Source organism: Taudactylus pleione, unplaced genomic scaffold (genome assembly GCF_031769625.1).
Source record: "Taudactylus pleione unplaced genomic scaffold, aTauple2 ptg000012l, whole genome shotgun sequence".
Taxonomy (NCBI): domain Eukaryota; kingdom Metazoa; phylum Chordata; class Amphibia; order Anura; family Myobatrachidae; genus Taudactylus; species Taudactylus pleione.
The window spans coordinates 3,902,490-3,918,237 of record NW_028284415.1 but is presented as its reverse complement, the minus strand read 5'-3'; the positions used below and the strand labels follow the sequence as shown (position 1 = coordinate 3,918,237).

General features: G+C 41.4%; 1 protein-coding gene across 1 annotated transcript in view; it reads left to right on the top strand.

Moving 5' to 3' along the window:
* LOC148542395 (uncharacterized) overlaps positions 1–15,748 on the top strand; it is a 129,926-nt gene that overhangs the window by 35,127 nt on the left and 79,051 nt on the right. Inside the window, exons 3-5 of the mRNA XM_088468964.1 lie at positions 5,674–5,937; positions 6,101–6,184; positions 13,738–13,821. Coding sequence (XP_088325090.1) covers positions 5,674–5,937; positions 6,101–6,184; positions 13,738–13,821 — 432 coding nt within the window. The remainder of the gene's footprint in view (positions 1–5,673; positions 5,938–6,100; positions 6,185–13,737; positions 13,822–15,748) is intronic.

Sequence of the window (15,748 nt, the reverse complement as noted above, 5' to 3'; positions counted from 1 at the left end):
CTGCTGTCAAGACAATTTACGCTGTAACATTGTAACTGCAGAATAGTACAGATATTTTTATACTGCCTGAAGGACTACTGTGTATATAAAATAGGAGCAGAATTGAGCTCAGGGCACTTCAAGTTCAGGACACATAAACCTCTACACTGACTTTTGCCCTCTCTTATCTTTTTCACATGTCAATGTATAGGAAAAGCTCATAGTGAGACCCTATATCTAATACATCTGGAAATTGTATTGCTATTGTATAAAGCCATTAGCTTTACAGGAATAGAGATTGGGTATACAGACTTATACTGCCAATTCCAGTAAAGACTTATCATTGATTGGCAGTTAATTTCCAAATTGGGACTAATATAAAAACATAAGCTTCATTGGAGTCATATGGACAATACCCCAACCTTTGGAGGCATTGGAAATTAATCCAATGTCATCGCACTCATATAGTGTATTTGTATTAGATCCATAGCATTCAGGTCTCATGTGTATTTAATGCAATATAAAAAGGTGTACATATCTGAATATATGTATTTTGTGTATTTGCATTGTTATATTTAAATGTATGAAAGAACATATACATGTTTTCTCAGAACCTGTGTTATTAAGTGTGACCATCTATATAAAGTAAATTTGCACAAATTATAAATCTCTCAGTCATTGAAAGCTTACCTGTAGGAGAGTTGGAAGACATCTGGAGGTATCGCATCCTAAGGAGGAAACAGGTAGTTTAATATATTGGAAATCAATATACACTGTTTGTATAATATTAAAATCGCACTCTTACACTAGCAGGTTGAGTTACCCTATATTAAATAGGCTTTCCCAGGTGAGCCTGGTGACCTTTATAATAATAATAATCCTGGATGGAGGCACTTTTAATAACCTTTAATTGGGAAGGGTTACATGTTTATAACTTTTTCATATATTGCTTTGGCTATTTAAACCACACCCACATTAACCAAGACTGCATTGCAGTGTGCTGGTAGAATAGCCAGGGACGCTTGCTTGTGTTTGCTCTCCCAGGGTGAAAGTTGCCAGTAAACCCCTGTTGCACACAGCCACCTGAGCAGAAAAATGTACCATTTTAGTTGTAAAATAATCAGCATGATTAGTAACATGTTATGAACCAAATAATAACACCCATGTGATATGCTGTAACCATATATAATGTAGTATGGCCATATTATATAGGATGAGAGACAGAAGAAAGAATTTCACAATTTCACTCTGAAAATGAATATGTGTGTGTTTGTGTAAGATCAGGGTAAGGGTACCATCTCCTGGGGTAAACGGGCACACCTGTAATGCAGCAGCCAAGTAGTAGTACACCAGTCTAGGATCTTGGGAGCTCATTCAGACCCGCTCACTAGTATGTGAACGCTTGCTGCTGCCGATGGTATGCATTGTACGCATGCGTATTCATCGCAGTGCTCGTGCGCAAACCGCTGCAAAAGTTCAGAATGCGTTTGCTCAGTGCGCATAGACAGCCCAGCAGAGTGAGTGGCAGGGGAAGCCGTTTGTAGGTGGTGACAGGGGCTGGCCATTACAAATGGGGGAGTGGAGGTGCAAACGCAGGCGTGCCTGAGCGTCTCAATGGCATTTTAGAGGTGTGCAATAATTAAGAGTAGGCATCAAAACACACGTCACCTGGCTGCTTTTTACACTGAAGTGATCGCAGTGCTTGCGACAGGCAGAGCCGTAACTACACTTTTTGGTGCCCTGTGCCAGAAAGAGCATTGGCGCCCCCCTCATTTTTCAAAGAGACATAATGCACCCAAAAAAGGGCCATGGCTTCAAGGGGAAGGGCCAGGGAAGAGATAGGAGAGGCCAGGAGATGCTGGGGATGAAATAAGAGGAAGCTACAAGCAAGAATGATAATAAACAGAAATTTGACAGGCCCAAACAGCGCCCCCTGACCTGTGGTTCCCTGTGCGATGGCTCCGGCCGCACTACCCTAGCTACGGCCCTGGCGACAGGGTATGGTCAACCTCAAGCACTGCGATCGCATCCGATGTTACCCGATGTACCAATGGTTGCATACACTTCTTGGAGATGAAGGGCGCAAGTGGGCGGCTTAAGACAGGCTGGTGGGCGTCTGAATACACAAGGCGATCACTCTCTAAGAAATACTGGGCGTGCTAATGCATTGCTGTGCATTTGCCCTGCCTACGCAATCTGCATACACATCGTGCGTGCGTTCACATCTAGCGAGCGGCTCTGAATCCGCTCCTTGGTACCAACAGATAGTTTTATAAACAGCACAAAAATAAACAAATCGTAACAGTGAACCCTGGCCTGTCTGGCTCTAACTAAACAAAATTATTCACTGTCCCAGAGTTGAAAGACCTAACATAGCTCTGACAAAATAGTCTTTAGCTTACAATCAGTAATCACAGTGTCTCTAAACAGGCCTCTGACCTGCTCCCCTAGTGAGTGGCTGACTACAGAGACTGACAACCCCTTTATCTGTCTCTCAGACGTGGCAATCAAGGGTGCTAATCAGCTTCTGTCTACCAGACACAAGCTAAATACCTAGGCATTGACAGAACGGGGAATTGTCCCTATAGCTGCCTGATGTATGGGCCCCATTACGCTGACACTGCTTTTCCTTGTATATTTTCTTATGGTCCCTACACTAGAGTCAGTGGCGTCCCTCCCCGCAATGTCACCCGGTGCGGTGAGGGACGTTGTGTGCACGGCGCAGGGCGTGACCTCGTGATAAAGGGTGTGGCCTCATGGGATGGGGGTGTGACTTCACGTCCGATCCCCCATGGGGCCCGTTCCTAATATTACTGGGGGGGGGGTGCAGGGGGTGCTGACTGCCTTGTGTTGCAGTGCCGGCTCCCTCATAGTGTCAGGAGCCAGATGCTGCACTTAATACAACAGTGCAGCACCCAGCTCCTGTCACTGTGGGGGAGTGTCCGTCTGCACCTTGGTGTCACCCCTCGGTGGGTGACACCTGGGTGCGGCCCTCACCCCCCTTGTGGTGCCACTGACCAGAGTCACACTCCTGGAATAGCAAAAAGTGAAACTGGTGTCCTCCTGTCTCCACACAGCAATTACTAATTTATTCCTCTAGTACCAATGTCTCCTACTTTGCGATCCACATTATGGGTCAAATGTAATAGGGTGAGAGTTTAGAAAATGTGAGAGTTTAGCAGTAAACTCACACACTATCACATTGGTTGAGTTTTATCTTAAAAATGGGAAAACATCTGGATGAGAGTATAAATCGTGAGAGTTTTTTGAGTCTAAAAACTGCGAGTTTGCATGTTCTCGGACTCTGTTACATTGGCTGAGTTTAAAAAGTGTGAAAGATTACTGCTAAACTCTCACATTTTCTAAACTCTCACTATATTATTATTATTATTATTACCAGTTATTTATATAGCGCACACATATTCCGCACCGCTTTACAGAGAGAATATTTGCCCCAGTGGAGCTTACAATCTATGTTCCCTACCACATGCTCACACACACACATACACACTAGGGTTAATTTTGTGGAGAGCCAATTAACCTACCAGAATATTTTTGGAGTGTGGGAGGAAACCGGAGAACCCGGAGAAAACCCACGCAAGCACAGGGAGAATATACAAACTCCTGTGTGGAGTTTCCTCCCACACTCCCATAGTGGGAATTGAACCCATGACCTTATTGCTGTGAGACAGTAACTCTAACCATTACACCGTCTGTGCTGCCCGACATTTGGCTCTATGGGTCTTATCATATTTTCCGACCTTTTGGCTGCCTACTCCTCCTCCAGCAGGAGGATAAGAAAGGTGTTTCACAGGTGATGGCAATCATAAATTAAGAGGGAAGTCCAGGATCCAGGAACAGAGCATTTTGTCCCTGCTGGAATGGGTCATGTTGGGAGGTATGGGTATTTGGACAGCGGTGTACAGGGCCTGGTGGAGGTAGGAGAGTCTGAGGTGTGGCGAGGCAATTGCGTAATTGTAGCCCCGCCCTCCACTATACAATGTCTTTTATTTTGACCTTTTCAGAGCCGGTCACACTTAAGGGTTTGCAGCTGCGATGACCTCCCCCCAACACTTTTTTTTACCCCAAAACTGACATGTCATTATTGGCCAAATTAAGCTACTTAAAATTATTTTTAGCCAAAAATAAGGATTTTCACAGCTTTTCACCTGCTCTGAGATGGTGAAAACTTTTTGGCGCTTTTCATCTATGTAAAACAGCAGCAGTAGGATTGCACGATACGCATTTTGTGTGAAAAGTTACCACCGTTGAAAATTTTTCACACAAATGCAGCTAATTGCATCTAATTGGATATGGCCCTTGGAGATTTTAATATTCCTATTAACAATACCTATTATATTTAGCAAACAGAAAGCCCAGGTGCTGAAGAGTTAAAGTTATCTTTTGGATTCAAATGCAGCTGTGTGAGGGAGTCACTCTCACTAATATAATACAGAGCACAGCAAAAGGTAGCAACTGCAGAATCCAAAAGTTGAAATGAAATTCACTAAAAGCAGTTTGCACATAAATAAATAATTTAATAAAAAGCATTAAATAATAAAAAACACTTAACAACTTAAGATACGTAGCTGTAGTTAGGAAAGCATTAATAGTATGCGGACAATGCAGCCTATATTATTATTAAAACGTCAGGGATATAAATCACTGACAAAGGGGCAGTATTAAAATGTTCCTTATTGGGAAACAAACTCCAGCTTTGAATGGGTAAATATCCGTGCACAAGTTGAATAGCAGCGTTTCAATGAGACGTGCACATGATGGACAGTTGATAGTGGTAGAAATTTTACCTGTAGCCCGGGTAGAATAGTCACATTGTGTACTGAGGAAATCCGGTAATAGCGGTGATGGCAGACCGCGTCCACAGATGGAGCACGCTGATTTACTAACTACAGCTACGTATCTTAAGTTAAGTGTTTTTTATTGCTTTTTACTAAATGATTTATTTATGTGCAAACTGCTTTTACCTATTATATTTAGCCTGTCTCTTGCCACTGGCATTTTTCCTGAAACATGCTCTAATCCAGAGCCGTAGCTAGACTTTTTGGTGCCCTGTGCCAGAAAGAGCATTGACGGCTCCCCTCATTTTTGAAAGGGACATAATGCACCCAAAAAAGGGGAATGGCCTCATGGAGAGGCCAGGAGATGCTGGGGATGAAATAAGAGGAAACTACAAGTGAGAATGATAATAAACAGACATTTGACAGGCCCAAACAGTGCCCCCTGACTTGTGGTGCCTGTGCGATGGCACCGTCCGCACTACCCTAGATACGGACCTGCTCTAATCACCGGTATTCTAAACAAAGTGTAACTTGTCTTGATCCTGTGACCCATTTCAAAGATTTTTTACATCTTAAAACTCCTGGAATATCTGGTATATACCCACTGAACCAGCTTACTTTCTAGGTGGTTAAATGGGTACTGAAAATATTGTCAGGGTAAGCTTCCTCTTAGTCCACAATCATCCTCACACTTTCCATTCTTCACAGTTTAACCTGCCGACACTATTCCAGTAGACATCTCCCTTAGCATCGTATACTATAACAAGGATACCCCTCTTCATCCTCTCATGTAGGTTTGTTGCTAGTATGTTATGCTTGGGCAGTGCTATGTAACTTGTTGACATATCCTAACTACTTCAAATAATAAAGTCTCTGATACGACTCCCATCTGCAGAGCACAAGCTAGATCGCCACAGAACCTTTCTTGTATCAAATATCACTATGGTGAATCCAGTGTTGGATAAACTAATCCAGATGAAGCTTCTGACGAATGAACAGTATCACTGCGTGTGGAGCAAAGCCACAAGCCAAGAGCAGATGAGAGAACTCTTCAGTCACATCCATGGCTGGGATGACTCTTCAAAGGACAAGGTCTATCAATGTCTCCTAGAGGAAAATCCAGGTGTTATGGGCAATCTGGAGAGAAATAGTCAAGCAGGTAACTTTATTTAACTAGATGTTCAATATGTTTTTTGTTGACAATCAGAATTCATATATTTTATAATTATTTGAATGCAACAGAATTCAAAAATAAGTTTTCAATCTATGGCTTTTTATCAAGCTGTATGCTGCTAATTTAACAGAAATTACTTTTCATTTAGCTTATCTACACTGTGACATCATGAAGGTGGATTGTACTGTGGCCTCAGAGACCACTACCAAAAACAATAATTTAAGAGAACACGGTAAGACCACATATTTGATCTGGCTGTTTGTTCATAATGTCATTTCATAGTTTGTTGAAACTGCACTGTACGGTGCTGCAGACGCTTTGTGGCACCTTATGAATAAAAGATAGTAATAAAAAGATGACCACGTTGAGCAGAGTTGGGGCAATAGAGAGGGCATACTTCTGTCCCTACACCTCTCATACTGTCGGCCACTGCAGCAATCTTATACGTAGCTCAACCTTATCACTCCCAATCCTTTTTTGCCAGCGACACAAGGAAAGGGTCTGGTAAAGCTTTTGGAGGAGGGTGAATTATTCATAATACAGGAACATAGGAGCCACAGTTCTGCCTGTTGGGGAGAGGGGAGGCCCAGGTGACTAAAATGTATTTTGCGGGTTCAAATCATACTTGCCTACTCTCCCAGGAACTGCGGACGGCTCACGATTTTTCCCCCGCAAACCCCGGAAGAGTAGGTGGGTGACCTGGTACGGCTAAGCCCCACCCCCTTTGAGCCGCGTAGCTATTGTATCCAGTGGTGATAGGTTGCCACTTCCATGGCATCACCTGCTCTGTACTAAAGTACAATACTTCCTACCAAACTGTGTGGCATGATTACATTAGTTCTAGTACTTCCAGTGACTCTAAAGTGTCATTCTGCAACAACCTAGCTATGGCAGCAATCTCTTACCAGACAAGGAAGGTGAAGAGGAAAGTAGAGGAAACTGAGCTAGATCTCACTTAGGGGTTTATTCATTACCACTTAATTTCTACAAAAGGTGAAAAATATAATTTTTATAACCTCCCCCAAAAAAACTTAACGCTAACCCCGCTAATTTACCTAATCCTCCCCCCCCCCGCAGCTAACACTAAGGGCACCTCGGTTTACCTTCGTTCGAGCACGCTTCCTCCTGGATTCCAACGTCGTGATTAAGATAGGTATCGGTATTTCGACGCCTATCTTAATTCCCTTGTCGGGATTCCAACGTCGGGATAGAGACCGGCGGCCGCTAATAACCACATCCCATGGCAGCATATGTCATCTTCAAATGGCATTTGCTCCCACACACAGCGCTCACCCCGCTCCTTCCCTATGGGAAGGAGGCCTGGGTTGCAAAGAGGGATCCTTTTGGATCCCCCCACCACTGTCCGGCTCCTTCCACTGGACGCTGGGGCTTTTCTGTGCCTCCGTGAACTCAAGGCACACGTTTTTTCTGCTCCAAAAGGAGCAGTGAAAGCGTTTGGGGAGACAGCTAATGAATTGCTCCGGCGCTTGCTGTGAGTAGAAATGTTAATTATCGGGGTCTGCACAGACATCAATAATTAACATAATGAATAGACCCCTTAGTTACATGAATTACATACTCACTACAAAAATGCATAATGTATATTTCTGAATAATTACTCTTAAAAATTAGAGAAGTACCCTGAGGAAGCAACTCTGGCCAGCTCATCCCCTGGCTTCCTATCTCCCACCTTCACAACAATGGGATTAAACAATGGTATTTAGAAAATCCCAAATAGTGACGATAGTAACGCTGCTCATTTTTTTGTGGATGAATTCCAGACATCGGTGTTTAACATATAATATATTACATTACATTTATAATGGGGGTTGCTTATGTTTTGTTTTTCTTATTTGTTACTGCAATTGGAGAGTGTGCTAATTGTATAGGGATATTTGGTCCACTTTCTCCTGGCTCCCATATGTCTGTAATAGCAATAAGAAGAGGTTTACGGAATTCCATAAATGCAGTTTCAAAGTTGGAAAATCCAATAGTTCTTTTGCAATACTAATCAGGTCACGCACACATCTCATTACAGGGCCATACATTATTATGTCTTCACTGCTATAACTTAAATAATAATTAGACTCCCTATACTATGAGCAGACAGAGAAAATGTTCCCAGACAGGGGCATTACACTCAATCACAGGCTATCCACTTTGAAGGCCACTATTTTTCTCTTCTGACCATGCTGGATGGACCAGCATAATCGGGCCCCACAGCAGCCACATGGGCTGCTCCAGCGGTAGTGCCACCACTGCTTCCCAATTTAATATTGTAAACTGTTTATTTATTTTTGAAATGGTACTACAGTACATTCAGCCTGGGAGATATAAGCCAGGGAGATTTCAGAAAAGGGAAACTATTTCAATGTGTGGAATACACTATAATAAAAAAAAGTGTTTTGGAAAAAAAAACCTATGGATAAAAGTCACCTTTATATTAAGTACCTTCACTCTTTTAAGGACTGTAAAGAACTTAACATAAGCTACAAGAGTAAAATGCCTATAGGATCTCTCTACCTAACCCACATAAAAGATCTCTATGCAAAAAAAAAACATCTAAATTGTTTCTGCAAGAAAACACCTGTCCAGAGGTCAAAATATGTATGGACATGATGTACAAAGACTTTGATGCTAAACACCTTAAAACCAAGACCAGAATCCCTCGGCGAGACAATCTGAACCTGAAGGAAAAATGGCTTTCAAAGAAATCAAGGATTGGATAGACTTCCTAATCAACCCATCTGATAAAGGAGGTAACAATGTAATATGGCCAATAGACATGTAGACCAAGGAAGCCCTGCAGGAGAACAATGCTATAAGAAGATACTCTTCAATCCAGCAGATAATTTCAGCCTTCTATATATCAAGATTTTAGACAGAGCTCTGAAAGATGAGATAATCATGAAACAGGAGAATGACTGTTTGGCAATTAAAAAACTTCAAATACCTACCCTTTGCTTATTACCAAAAGTGCACTAAAATGCATCTGTGCCTTCTGGTAGACTGATAGTTTTAAGCATTGAAATCCTTATGTGTCAGCAACTTCCCTGATTTCCACTTACATCATTATGTCTTTGTGTTACCTTCTTACTTACAAGTCACATTGGACTTCATGCAGAAAGTACATGACATCCAATTGGAGTAAAATCATCTTTAGGTCACACTTGATGTAGAATTGATTTACATATGTATAGACCATGCCAAAGAAATATAAGCCATTGTTACCTTCTTAGACATAGAAGGTAACAACGTTTTCCATAATTTGTTAATAAATTTGCTTAACGTTTTATTAAAGCACAATTACTGTACTTCATGTTACATGATTACTTCTACCAAATGATGGAGGGAACTGTAATGGGGCAGCATGGTGGTGGTGGGAGGTAGGAGGTAGTCATCCATGAGAAGAATGACAGATTCACAAAGATATATAGATGATATAATTGTCATGTGGGATGGAGATAAGGAAACACTCCTGGCTTTTATTGAGTAACAATCTCAATAATCTGAATCTGAAGTGTACCCATTTCATTAGTCAAGAATCCATATACTTCCTTGATCCAAGAACCAAAGAAGGCATATTAGCAACAGATCTATACAGGAAAGAGATAGCAACCAACAGCCTCTTACATTAAACTACCTCCACATTTTCCACCAACCATTGAAAAAATTCTTAAAGGAAATTTTCTGAGACTTAGGAGAAATTGCTTTGACGATAACTACAAATCCAATTGTGTGGACTGCTCCAAATTATCAGAGGAAATGGGCTGCAGCCCTATGTCCCTTAGAAAAGGAAATCATTTCATGTGAAAAGGGAGTCTCTATTCTTTACCAGGAACGCAGATCAGACAAATCTAATAAAATAAGATTTGTTGGAAATTTCTGCAGAGAGTGGAAAGAACTTCAAAATTCAATCCAAAAACACCCAGCAATCTTTGTGATCATATGGTGCACAGTCACTTTTCCAAAGTTTCAACCCTTACAGGTCCTATTGCTGTGGGTCTTGTACAGCTTGCCTATACATGAACAAAGCAGAGAGGGTCATTGGCAAATACAGCCAGTAATAAAGGTTAAGAACTTAAATGTAACATGACAAGGGTGGTATATTGCTTCACCTGCAGTAGCAGCATGAAGAACCCAGCATGGCAACCAGGACATTAAAACTAAGTATCCTGGAACATGTAGGATATGCCAGATGCTACTTCAGATCTTAACAAAATTAAACATTAACAACCGTGGCTCACCATTTCCATTTTGGCCACAAGGATACTTGTAAGGCAATGAAAGTATTCAGACTAGAAAAGGTCAGCCTTGGGATCCTAGGGAGAGACATCACAAAGGTGCTCTTACAAATATAGAAGAAGTGGACCTTTATGCTAGGAGCATTAGCTATGATAGGAGGCTGTGCCCTATCACATACATCTATTCCTTTGCATCGGTATCAACATACTTCTTTCAAAATATACCATGATCCTGTTTAAATGTGCATGTACTGTTTGCAGTGAAATAGCAGAGTTGTATTACACACCAGCGGATCTCCTAATTCAAAACAGCCCAGTACTTAACCAGTGGGTTGGTTTATTTAGCAGTAACATGAATGTACAGCCGTACTCACAGTTATGCATGTATCAGGTACTCAGAATAGAGCAGAGCTTGAGTGGAGCATACAGATCACTAGCCAGAGACTGTAGTTTGGTAGGATACAAGTGGTGCATAGTGTGTGGATTACAGCATATTGTAGGGTCTCACTGAGATATATGGAACAGTGTTCCACTGTAGCATGCTAACACACTGACAAAATGACACCACGCATGCGCAGAAGACCAAACTGTGGCCATCTTGGTAAAGAACTTGATGCCTCCTTGAATGAGCATAATGGAGACTGCGCAGTATCGCTTTCTAGTCTTCAACAGATCCTATATCCATCCATCACCTTTTATATGGTATTTATATAACATAATCCATCTATTTTATAAATAAATCTCTTCATAGTACAATTTTATTTCCTCAACTCTCATGACCACTAACACCTTTATGGAGTGCTTAGTTTCTATGTATTTGCTCACTTACCATAGCACTCTTGATAGAATTATTGTCTTTTATAAAAATTCTTTCATATCCCATCTCAATTTTCACTTATTATTATTTATCTTTTACATTATACCTTATTTGACACATCACTACAGTGATACATCCTGACCCTATTTTATGCACAACGGCATTTTATAACACAGTAATACTTAACCACATGGACATATTGTCCCGGTATAGAGCTGTCCTGGTGAAGAATTGACTTCTGGGGAACGGGGACTTCTTTTGAAAAGAAGCCCGTAGGCTTCTTTAGGTAATGCCACCTCTGGATTGGTGTGCTTTACGCAGCTTACTGCATACGGGCACATCGCAGCCTCATAGAATTTTATGGACTCTACTGTGCTGTAGGTCCGCAGCAGATATAGTAGACCTTTTTAATACATATGGGGATCATTTCATACATCCCATTTTTATTTCTTTATTACTGATAGATATTCGCACATGTTCAAGCGGGTATGCAGCATAGACGTAAGCTGTGAGGCATAGTGATAATGTTTAGTCTCCTTGTCCACGGAGACTTTGTCAAGACTTCTATTGATCCGAATGAACACGGTCACACTGGCTCCAGGCACCTATCTGCGTACGGACTCGCTGCCGGACTTTACAACTTTGCCAGCTTTCTACTGCAGAGGAAACTGTATTACCCCACTGTCCCTGCTGACACGCTTTCAAGGACATCAGCCAAGTGCCATCTCTGCTGGGACGCCAACAACAGCTATTGTACTTCTTCGATTAGTAGTTCAAGTGCTTTTATCTAAACCTCCAACATTTGTGATGATTGCAAGCAGTACAAGTGTTGTCCTCGTTTTATATATCTGATCTTAATATCCGTTATTGATTTGAGCTATTGCAACATTGTAGAACTTTTAGATAAATTGTTACATGTGTATCTAGCAAGTAATACAAGCAGGGATACTGCTAGCAATAACCTATAGTATTTTAATAATTGTATTTCTGTAATGTATTTACTAACTATGCATCATTAAAAATATATTAATTTATTACTTTTAAGCCTCAGTGTTTTCCTAATGGAGAGTAGACTTTTATTTTTATTCAGATTTTTTTATACTGAATTGATTATCTAGTATACCTGGCGCAGTGATTAGCAACTTGAGGTGCCTCAACACGCTCCGGCAGTCTGAAAGGAGCAGTGTCATAGTGTAAATGGCAAGGCAGTACAGAAAGAAAAGAGGCATAAGTAAAACTTCTAATAAAAGTGGTAGGCTGAGGCATATAAATATATACATATATGTGCTGTCTGACAGCAACTGCTACCAGATCCACAGAAATGTTATGTTACCAGGGACATAGGGCCTGATTCAGAGCCGGACGCTCTGACCAGAGCGCTCGCTCTGAATCAGTGCCCTCCTCCATTAAAATGGAGCGTCCTCCTGGACGCTCGTATAGCTGTGGGTCACCACCCACAGCATATACGAGTGTCCAAAAAGATGGTCGCGATGGTCTTGACCATCGCGACCATCGGACTTGCGAGGGAAACCCTGCGGTCGGGTTTCCCAGCCACAAGCCCTGGAGTGATTTTGGCTCTATCAGAGCCAAAATCACTCCCACTGACATCACTAGTGATGTCAGTGGGGCCGGCTTCAGACGGTAGGCGTTCCCATGGGAACGCCTCCCTCTGGCAGGCACGCCCCCAGCACGCCCACCAAAGGGGGCGTGCTGTCAATCAACATCGACAGCACGCCCCCTTTGGTGCGAGACCCGGAGCGATGGGACGCCCGTCGCTCGCCGGGTCTCGCGTATGCGCTTGACGGAGCTCCCTCCATCGTGCGCATGCGCAGTGGGGAACATCGACCCACTTGCGAGCGTACTGCCGCTCGCGAGTGGGTCTGAATGACCCCCATACTGTATTAGAACATGACCAAGGCTACTGCAAAATATATTAAGGATAAATATATATGGTAATGGAACATACATCTGAAGGTGGAAAAAATAATATTTTTTACACCTAACTACAAAAAAAATTATGTAAAAAATGAAAAATGTGTGCTGAGAAAGCAATATGTTAAGAAAAACTCAAACCGAGAATGTCAATCAGTAAAAACAAATCCCAGGATATCCTTTCATTAAGGCCCATGGGATGTACTGTATACAGGAACATTCCAGCATGACTTTAGTGATGAAACACATGTGTCATAGTTTGTCAGTTGAGTTTCACTAATAAAATGTATATTTTATTATACCATATCTTAACAAAGAAAGAGTACCATGCCCATACTGATGCTTGGCTCCTTAGTTAGTTATTTATCCATACTAGAATAATATTACACTATTGTTGGTCAGTTATCATAGCTATCATTAATTTTCAGTCCAGAGCGGAATCATAACTTTTACCTCATAGGCTGTCAATTGTAATGGCAAGTATTATAAGGACATTGGGGTAGATGTACTAAGCCTTGGAGAGAGATAAAGTACCAATCAATCAGCTCCTAACTGTCCTTTTACAGGCTGTGTTTGAAAAATGACAGGAGCTGATTGGTTGGTACTTTATCTCCAAGGTTAGAACATCTTCCCCTTAAATCACTACCTGAAGCATCAGCTATTCCCAGTATGTTAGGGAGAGAGGTGACAATGCACAAAGATAAAATGTTGTAGTGTGGGTCATTTTATGTTTTCTGTGGTTTGTTATAAAATGTTGTGCTGCTAATTTAACAGAATTACTTTTCTTTTTAGTTTATCTACACTGTGACATCATGAAGGTGGATTGTACTGGGGCCTCAGAGACCACTACCAAAAACAATAATTTAAGAGAACACGGTAAGACCACATATGATCTGGCTGTTTGTTCATTATGTTATTTCATAGTTTGATGAAACTGCACTGTACGGTGCTGCGGGCGCTTTTGGCACCTTATGAATAAAAGATAGTAATAAAAAGGTGACCACGTTGAGCAGAGTTGGGGCAATAGAGAGGGCATACTTCCTGTCCCTACACCTCTCATACTGTCGGCCGTCAGCCATCTGATAGATCAAATATTGAAAATTAGCTAGAGCTACATCCTCCTCTAACTCTCCCGATATATGACTAGACTATGAAATATAAATGGTATTCCTGGTGAAACAAACATATAAAACATATATAAACATATAAACAACAAATGGAAATTGTTCTCGTTATGAATGAATAAAAAACATCTGTTCTTGAAGTAATGACATAACAAAAAACAACCAGAAATTCAGCGGTGCAAGGTGGGGGTGAATTCCAGGGACATGGGGGCCACAGTCCTACCTGTTGGGGGGAAGGCAGGGTCTTGTGACTAATTATTTTTTTTGTGGGTTGAATATCCTCTTAAAACATTTAGTAGAATACAAAATGCACCCATTCTCCAGGGACAGAATCCTAGCCCTATTGCAAAATATGGTCTGGCAATGGCACTTCAGTCTTCCAGATTCCTGTTCTGCTCCAAGATCAGGGCAGGATCCAGTTCTATGCTTTGAGCAGTGCCATAACTAGACTTTTTGATGCTCTGGGACAGAAAAAGCACTGCAGCCCACCCCCAGAACAGCAGTGCACAAGCCTGGAGCCGGCAGTGTAGATTTACGACTGAAGGTATACAAAGAGTAGTACTTGTGTATATGCAGCAAGTATCAGCAGCGGGGAGATCCGTGTATCACCGGCAAAGGTACTGAAGGTGTGCTGCTACAACCTGCTACTGGAATAGGTGGCTGTGTACAGGGCTGCCATCAGAATTTATGGGGCACAACGCTCCATGTGTAAGGTGCCAGACTGCAATTTGAGAGGGCATTTGTAAGCAGCCATGAATATTGCTTATGCTAAGTGCTTATTTATTTTGTTGGCTGAAATATCATCTGAAAGCATTCACTGGAATATAAAATGTAGCCCATGCTCCTGGGACAGAACTCTTGTGAGCATGTGTGGATATTGTTCATGCTCAGTGAAGCTCCAATAGGGACCTCATTAAGCACGAGCTGGACTTGAGCTTGTGTTAAATTTCACTGCTAGTATTTAGCAGTGAAATTGTAGGTGATTGGGTTCGCAGGACAGCTGCTTTTTGGAGCAGCTGTCCTGTAACCTGAGCAATACTGAATTAGTTTGGTACTTTAGTATCTATTACTGCAACTTACGGCAAGTTGTATACTTAATTATCAGGGGACAATTAGTCCTTAATAATGAATAGGCCACTTAACAAGAATGAATTACATCAATGTATTTGCCATTACTCACATTATGCATTATGGCTATTTATTTTTTTGTATATTCAATGTTTATTAACAATCACAAAAACAATCAAATAATAATTATGTAAAAAAACAATATAAAATCAAACACATTGTGAATACATTTATTGAAAATAACAAAGAAATAAAAATAAAAAATCAAGAAGGGGAAAGGGAAAGAAGGGATGTAGGAAAACACATCAAGGTAAAAAGGGTCAAGGGGGAATAGTAAAGATGTTGGATCGTATAGCCTATTTATAGAAACTATTAGGCACAAAATATACTACCCAAATAAAAGAAAAAGGTAGTATACCCTATCTGCCCGGTCTACCTGGACAAATGATACCGATATTCAGTAGATTCCTTATATTTGAGCCAGGCAAACCACGTGGTGGAAAACTCCTGTTGTCTATCCCGATTGGAAAGAGAGAGATCTTCCATGTACATATCTATTCTATGAAACCAAGCTGATATCGGAGAGGGGTGAGGGGCCCTCCAATAAATCG